Raw genomic sequence first — 8,581 nt, 5'->3', positions numbered from 1 at the left:
TTAAAACAAATTATGTTGGACTATTAGTTAGTGACTCAGCGCAGCAAGACGTACTGCTAGTTTTATTGACGTTTATGATAAAACACTACATCTTATAATTAATGGCTGGATTTGGAACATGATCAGAGGATTAAATCCATCTTCCTTCCCGCACTCAACTTATTAAACAACACCTGATAATTTCTGCAAGATGAGCGGAGCACCGAACTGGGGCCGGATAGTGAGCAGGTTCGAAGGAGCATGCTAATAGGATGGAGACAGTTCCATTGAGAACCACGGCAAGATCTTTGCCAGGACAGCCTTGGCCTCGATGAAAGCAAAGTTCTGACTGATGCAGACTCTTGGACCAGCACTGAAGGGCAGGTACGGGAGCAGGGACTAACCAGTGCTTGCCTTAGAGACTCCTGAGAACCTCTTCGGGTTGAAAACTTGCGCATCTTTGCCCCGTACTTGTTGGTCGTGGTGGACTAGGAGGACTGGCATGAAAATGATAACATCCAAGGGAAGGTAGTACGCACCCAATCTGGCAGCCCTGTAAGTTTTTCGGTACATACCAGTTCCCAGCAGGTATAGTCGCAGGACCCTATCCACCTGCATCCAGACATTATGAGGTTGCAAACCAAATGACAATACCAAAAGCCGTAACGACTTGTGTATTCGACTTAAGATTGATTGAACTTGTGGCATCCATGTCAAGGTGGATATAAAGAATCTTACAGTTTTATGTCACAAGTTCTAAGTAATTCAGCCCTTCGAAAATATGCTGCGTTATTCATGTGAAACAGACTGTGCACATCCTTGCAACGTATATCAGCAAGATGCTCTAAACTGAAAAAAGGAAAGAACCCAGGCACGACAAAGACTCGGATACGACTTACAGTTTTAAAGCGTAATAAGCCGTCGAAATTGGGTTCTTTGTCCTCGAAGACTTGCAGAATCTCTTCCCTTGCCTTAGCTTGCCAGTCATAGTGCTTGCTCAGCAGTATCAGAGTCCGAACAATCAGAATGGCAGTCGTCTCCTGCCCGGCTAAGTAAAATAACTTGCACTCACTGATCACCTTGTCGATGCTCATCCCTTTCTCGTGCCCACTCTCCACGATTTCCCGATGATTTGATTCAAGTAGAAGACCCAATAATTCCTCATAACCTACTTCCCCTTTCTCCATTGTCTTCACTTTCTTAAGAATGATTTCTCTCAACGAAGTCTTGATCTCGCTGGCTATATTTTTCGGCCTCCTATTCGTTCTGGTTAGCAACATCGTGCAACTCTTCTATAGTCGGTAAATGTTTTTAAAATACCATAAGAATGTAACTCGACATATATGTATGTATATTTTTTTTTTTGTCATGGAGAATTAATATCAACAAATTGAATATCTGAATCGACATTTTTTTTTTTTTGGGTAATGATATCTGAATCAAATATTTAAGTAGATAACTCGTAGTACCTCACTCCAGGTATGAAACTTGAAGGTGAGATCAGCCTGAATCAATATCTGAAGCGAAGCTTCTGCTTCTTCCTTCGTGACAAATCCTTCTATCCATGTGGGCGATTTAGAGGCCCATCACCTCTCTCAGTGCACTTCTCGATAGAGCAAAGGCAACAGGATATAAACCAACCACATTTTCTCGAAGTTCTCTTTTGTCATACAATCACGGCATCCAGCGACTCTCGGAAGAATCTCAAAATCCTGAAAATGAGAAAAAGAACATCAAATATATTCACAAGGATGGATGGTGTCCATTATTTATGTGAAACTACCTCAATCTTCCGTCTGCGTGGGAAAGATGAGAAGATAAAGAGGGAGAAGACAACCTGTTGGCTGAGAGATCTTGTATTGCAGCACGATATCTTCATGACCTGCTCTTCGATCTCGAAAACCACACTCTCCCAATTCACGTGTTGGTTATCTTGTGAAATTGAGTTCCAGAATCTCGCTCCTTCCTCTATCAATCTTTTTGCAATTCTAATTTGGTTACTGTATGGAAATAAGAAAAGAGAAGTCTCCATTACAAACAAAAGGGATATTTGGCAGTTCAGTGCAAAAAGACTGGGAAAAACAGTCCAAGGGAAGTTTCCAGGTTAACGGTGGTGGGAACATCCTGAGTAATGGGCGACCTACCCGAGTTAGTTTAAGAGATTTAATATATATTCTTCTTAAATAAGATTTCTGATTCGAATCTTGAGAATGAATAAAATTAACGTTGGAGTTCTCCATATTTGACCATGCTTGAACTAGATTAATTGGGCCCATTAAGCTTTACATATATTATGGTGGAGACTAGAAAAAAGGAAATTCTTACATAGGTTAAAAAATTGGTCGGCGCTTCTTGCGTTTAAGCACATCTTGGGCTCGAATTTGAGTTAAAGGGAAAAATCTACTATTGAAAGAGTTTTACTTTTTAATGGACATATCTAGTTTGAACGTGGATGAATCAGAATCTATTATGGGGCGTTTGGTTTCAGAGTTAAAGTAACTTTGATTTTGATTTTGATTTTGATTGTGGAAAAAGACAAATGAGATGTTATTATAAATTTGACTTGGGAAACGTGTGTTTTTGTTGTGTAGTTAGTAGAATTAAAATCAAAATCATGATTCTAAAATCTAATCATCAAACCAAACAGGCCCGACTTTCGAATATTAAGTGGTGCAATTCGAAAAAAGAGTGAGGAAAATTCTGCGCCAATGTCGGCATAAAAGATGACGTTCTCTGACTGCACGGTGGATGATGTTGCACGCATTCCTTCCTTGTCATATATGTCTACATGTATATATACACAGTTAGATTAGTAATGGGGAGGAAGAAATATTCCCACAATTATTCGAAGGGGCCTAATTAATATCAATGTGTTCTTGTAAATAATGAAGCGTGTCTTGTCTTGTGCCTTTAATGATCACTAAGCAGCTGTAAGCAATTACTTTACATACAACAAGAAGCATCCAACTAATCCACCACACACCCTACTTAATATTACTTCTCTCAGAGCATAAATATTAAAGCATTTAAAAAATTTATATATAATATAACATATATATATATATATATATATGTACATGTATATAAAAAAATAATCCAAATAATTCGAGATATCCAGAAATAATTCGAGATATCCCGCACGCAGGCGCCACCTAATCCACCACTGTCTTCAGTGGGAAAATAAGGCCTCCCTTTTTTTATATTTTTCTTTCATTATTTTCCTTTTAAATGTGATTTTTTTTAACTAAGCAAACGAGAGTCGGGACAAATAAATTTTAGTACAGGTGACAATTAACGGGATTGTTAAAAGGTCAATTGAACAAACGAACGAACGAACGAACGTCGGAGGAGTTCACGATGGGGCTGCGATTACGGGCTGCACATCCTTAACATGTGCAGAGGATCTGACATATATGGGCCGGGCCAAGATAGATAGTGGGCCGGGTTTAGAATTTGACCCAACCCACAATGAAGAGAAATAGTAAAAGCCCAGAAATGGTCCAAAGCATTGCAGCCATGCGCATGTCCCCTTCTCTTCGCAGCAAGGAATCGCAGAAGGTCCAACTTAATAAGTTGGAACACACCCCCAAGGATTGTGAATTTGTTACCGAAGTGGTAAGATGATTATCCTTGAATTCAGAGATCTCAAGTTCGACTTCGGCGGTTGATAGGGGAGCATGACGTGTTGACATTGTGAAGCCCCATGTCCATCCATGATGGGCTGCTCGGACCCCGCGCCAAATTAAATCCATTATCGCTTGATGGTCCCACTCGTCATTCAAAGTGAAGGCCTGAGAAGGATGGAAATTATCCCTGCTGTGTTTCCATTTATTCAAATTCGTATTTCAATACGCATTTTCCATAAACAAGGAGCCGAGTATAAGAAAATTTCATTTGGACAATAAGATCTATGTTATTTGATGCTCTCTGTCAAATGAATAGCCGGGCCTGGGAGGAGGCTACGCATTTTGAAAACCTTCTATGCACTTTTCGACACTTCAAATTCGTCGGGGCTCAAATTGGTCTGCGGAACCAGTAAAAGAAATTGGCAGCGAACTTTCAACAGCAATTAGTCTGGAAATTGCATGCTTAAATAGAATTTCAACACCACATATATCTTTCACGGTCAATTGCAACCGAGCCAATATAAGATCACAATATCAATACTAAAATTCAAAGAAAGTTTGGCTGATCATGCAATTCAAATGCCGTCCCAAAAATGAAGGGTACGAGCCTGTAAGATTTAACATCATCATTATTATAAAATGGCACCAAGAAAGCCCGATTCCATTCGGTAAAAAACCGCTCCTCAAAAACTCGATCAAGCACGCCAATAGAAATTTGCACGTCTACTGGACTACTTCATGGTCTCATCGTCTCATTTGTGGGATGCCACCAAAGCCATGTGCTCTATCAAGTCCAGCACTCGGTTGCTGCACCAAATAGCATCAAATATTCTTAATATGAATCAACCAATCAATGATTACATCACTATGGTCATTTACTTTTTGAAATCAGAGAGACTGACCTGTATCCCCATTCGTTGTCGTACCAAGAAACAAGCTTCATGAAGGAGGGGTTCAAACCAATCCCTGCCTTGGCGTCAAATATGCTTGACCTGCAACAAAAGAGAGCCCCTGTAACTAACAAAGCCTGAATACATGCAGATAGTTTCAAAAAGGATTTCAAGAACAAAAAATGAGATGTACCTTGAGTCCCCAACAAAATCATTCGAGACGACATCCTCATCCGTGTATCCTAGAATGCCTCTAAGTGGTCCTTCAGATGCATACCTTCATTTGAGAGTTCCAACCGTTAGTACAATTATCGGAATTGTGTATACGCTATCAGGCACTATTTTTGAAAAGAACAATAAACATATCAAGTAAAAGAAGGAAAATTGAAAAAAAAAAATAGTGCTGAACAGACAAACTAAAGCAGTCTCTTCCCGAAGCATACTTAATGGCTGCTTTCACATCCTCATAGGAAGCACTCTTCTCAAGTCGGCAAGTTAAATCTACAACAGAGACATTGGGTGTTGGAACTTGGAAAGCCATCCTGGTGAGTTTTCCGTTTAATTCAGGAAGAACTTTTCCAACGGCCTATCATCCCAAAGATGTGCATCAGCACCCATTTTAATAACCCTTTTTTTACATATATCTAAATTATCATCAGAAATTTCACCATCATGCGACTATGTTGCACACCTTGGCAGCACCAGTTGAACTGGGGATGATGTTCTGAGCAGCTCCACGACCCCCACGCCAATCTTTCATGGAAGGGCCATCGACAGTTTTTTTGGGTAGCTAGAAACCATAATATTGAAATGAGCATTCCATCTCAATTGCATGTTTTGTGCACCAACATAAGAGGGAGGACTAGGAGAAATACCAGTAGTTGCACGAACAGTTGTCATTAAACCTTCGACAATACCAAATTCCTCATGCACAACCTGCAAGTGATAATCCGGGGGGAATCAAGTGAAACCAATTCTCACATTATCAAGAAGATAAAGCGGTGTTAACCAAATAATACACAAATAGACTGGGGATTGACCCACAAAGATGGTGATATAAAGAGCTAACTCGAATAAGAAACACCTCCTGAGTCAGCTCTCCACATTAATGGTGCGTTTGGTTTCAGAGTTAAAGTAACTTTGATTTTGATCGTGGAAAATGACAAATGTTGTGTAGTGTGTTGAGTTAAAATTAAAATTTTTGACTTGAGAAATGTGTATTTTTGTTGTGTAGTGTGTTGAGTTAAAGTTAAAACTTTTGTGATTTTAACCCTGAAAACAAATAGGCTATATAGTCTGAAAGGTAACATATCAAAACTCACCTTAGCAAGAGGAGCAAGGCAATTGGAAACAATATCTATGCTCGAGTTGTATGTCTTTTCATTACACCAACCACAAAAATGGGTGCATCGGCAGAAGGTGCTGATATTACCACTTTTCTGGCACCAGCCTGAACAAACCATTAATTTGCTTAGCCCATAGTAGTCAGTCACTTTCAGGTTTGAGTTTTCATGTGATTCAGACATAGACCAGCTAACCTTCAAGTGTGCTGAGGCTTTCCCCAGTGTTGCGAAAACTCCAGACGATTCAACAACGTACTCAGCCCCATTGTATATCTTCTGGGTTTCTGAGCACAAAAGATAATCAGACGTCAACTCAGTGGTAACAACTTGAGCAACTAGTATCCTTGGAGCAACCTACAAGGCTAAATTAACTTTTAAACCAGTAATATCTTTGTAGTCAATTCACATCCAATTCTAGAGGCATCTAGAGAAAATAAATTACCTTTATTTTTTCAACTTTAACTGTCTTCCCATTAATTTCCAATGTGGAATCATCTACAACGTTGATGGTTCCATCAAAAACACCATGGGTGGAGTCGTATTTGAACATGTAAGCCTGGTTATGACAACGAAAACAGGCCATAATTACATCATAAGTTGGGGAGATGCTAAGAATGAAACCAAGCATTAAAGAGATGCCTCAATACGCCATTTAGAATATCACTACTTGCATTAAGAAATAATTAGACTGCTTAGGTGGTTCAATATCAAAGATTAAAGACACAAGATGATGCAATCACCTAAACAGGTAAATGACTAACAAAACCAGACAGTTTTAAGCAGGGAAAAGAGTCAATAATCATTTACATCCAGTATGCACATTAGAAATCAGTGGAACTATACTCCCAATAGTCCATGCAAAAACAATCTCAATAAAAACAAATATCATGAACCAGCAAATGCTTTTGATTAAGTGTTGATTATCTAGTATGGTTGTCTGTTTTGATGTACTAGCACATACCATGTATTTGGCATCAATAAAAGGATCGTTGGCAGCTACGACATCAATGTCATCTCTGGAGCTTGCTATTCTCAATACCAACCTTCCAATTCGACCAAAGCCTGCCAAAATAGATCCTCATGCTCCATTTAGCAGAATTTCGTAGCTAAATAGATATATTATAATGTAAACAGAATATTATTAGGCAAAAATATTCAAGAGAACAGAAGAACATGCATCAATACAAATTTGTCACATATCTCCCAGAGCTGTGTGTTCATATTTCAGTCCAATTAGCTTACCCATTGTCTTTATTCCCTAGGACTCTTCTTGCAGAGCTTACATAAGATATGAACCTATGCCAGGACATACTCTATGTCCACCATTAAGTCACACCCGGCAAATAATTTGTATTGTTTTTACTCAAAAGAAATGGCATTGCATCAAGGAAAGATATAACGAGCCCATAATAAATACAAGAAAATTTTATTAAGGAACAAAAACAGAGAAGATCACAGACATACCATTGATTCCAACCTTAATACTGCTGCTGCTTCGTGATTCTGAACAATAAATAGCCAGAAAAAGAATTTATATTTATGAATTAGTATTATGACTAAAGTAAAGGAGAAAAGTAATGCAAGACAAAAATTAGTTCCAGTTAGGTCTTACTGGGAATCACGGGAGGTACTTCAGTCGCTGTTGCCCTGATAGGTTCTAGGCTCTTCCTATTGCTTGTCCTGAATATATATTATTCAAAAAATTCCCCAAGGTCAACAACAAAAGAAGTATGATATCTACCGAGGGAGAGGGAACAAAGACGCGATGACTAACAAAAACTTGACTCAACTGTAAGGAAACTGATCCTGTTGAGACAGAAGCCCCGAAAAATGAAGACTGAAGATTTGAAACGCTAACGTTAGCAGATAGCACCTGCAGACAGGGATGACATCCATCAAGTTAAAACAACCAACTCCACATTAAAGTGAAAACAGAGCATCAAGCCAATAATACAAACACAACCACCGCTCGAAACTAGCAAAAGATCAAGGTCAGTTCATATTCACAACCACCAAAACGGAGAAAGTCAAAGCCCAACAAGACACAAACTTTGAGAAAGAACCTTAAGGGACGTCATGTCAGTGTAAGATCCCAACGTTATTCATGCGTTTCTAGCACCTAAAATGCAGCATCAGGCAAGAAAAGGGCAGTGAACAAATTTAAGGCAACGTTATAATATGGGCTCGCCTGATTATCCATCACCGCAGTAAATATATGTAGAAAATCAAGCTAGTAATTAAGACAAACAACTGGCCTACGAAACAGGCCAAGCCAAGAACAACAAACAATCATTGAGCTGAAAGCGAGCTGCCATCGGCAGAACAGATCGCCTATCGTTCTCTCAATGGCATGCAAGAGGTGGAGAGAGAGAGAGAGAGAGAGAGAGAGAGAGAGAGAGAGAGACCTTGAATCGGGCGGAGGAGGGAAGGGAGACGTCGGCGGGGGAGGAGGAGTGAAGGAGAAGGGAAGACACGGCCGGGGCAGATCTGATGACGGAGTAAAGCGCCATTTCCGACCTGCTCTATCGCTCACGGTGCTCGGGGAAACCCTAGCGGGGACGACGAGGGAGGGAGGTGGCGGGGCTAGAGAGATGGCTTTTAAGAACAGAGAAGAGGGGAGAGAGCAGGCAGCTCGTAAAGCCTCCGATATATATTCGACGGAAGGGAACAGTTTCGAGCTCTGATCTCCGCTGCAGTGTTTCTTATGAGCAAAAGCAAACAAACGCACGCAGCTCCTTCCCTC

At 39.9% G+C, this 8,581-nt stretch overlaps 1 protein-coding gene and 1 pseudogene across 3 annotated transcripts; both read right to left on the bottom strand.

Moving 5' to 3' along the window:
* Positions 1 to 2,081, bottom strand: LOC116192280 (cytochrome P450 CYP72A219-like). 3 transcript variants are annotated; one of them, XM_031520784.1, is made up of 4 exons: positions 1,817 to 2,081; positions 1,449 to 1,691; positions 879 to 1,271; positions 1 to 591 (listed from the first exon to the last, which is right to left on the bottom strand). In XM_031520784.1, the coding sequence occupies exons 3-4, from the start codon at positions 1,257 to 1,259 to the stop codon at positions 379 to 381; spliced, it is 594 nt and encodes a 197-aa protein (XP_031376644.1). In that variant the 5' UTR covers positions 1,260 to 1,271; positions 1,449 to 1,691; positions 1,817 to 2,081; the 3' UTR covers positions 1 to 378. The 3 variants fall into 3 exon arrangements, with proteins under 3 accessions (XP_031376644.1, XP_031376645.1, XP_031376643.1); XM_031520785.1 differs by having other exon boundaries at positions 879 to 1,245; XM_031520783.1 differs by having other exon boundaries at positions 879 to 1,691.
* A 1,967-nt stretch (positions 2,082 to 4,048) lies between these two features.
* Positions 4,049 to 8,581, bottom strand: LOC116192281 (annotated as a pseudogene).

Source organism: Punica granatum, chromosome 1 (genome assembly GCF_007655135.1).
Source record: "Punica granatum isolate Tunisia-2019 chromosome 1, ASM765513v2, whole genome shotgun sequence".
Classification (NCBI taxonomy): domain Eukaryota; kingdom Viridiplantae; phylum Streptophyta; class Magnoliopsida; order Myrtales; family Lythraceae; genus Punica; species Punica granatum.
This window is presented reverse-complemented; position numbering and strand designations above follow the sequence as displayed.

Excerpts from the sequence above, each read along its gene's own strand:
- LOC116192280 (XM_031520783.1), bottom strand. The coding sequence starts at position 1,259 with ATGTTGCTAACCAGAACGAATAGGAGGCCGAAAAATATAGCCAGCGAG. Across the intron at positions 592-878 it reads GCTTATTACGCTTTAAAACT|GTGGATAGGGTCCTGCGACT; the intron begins GTAAGTCGTATC and ends GTCTGGATGCAG.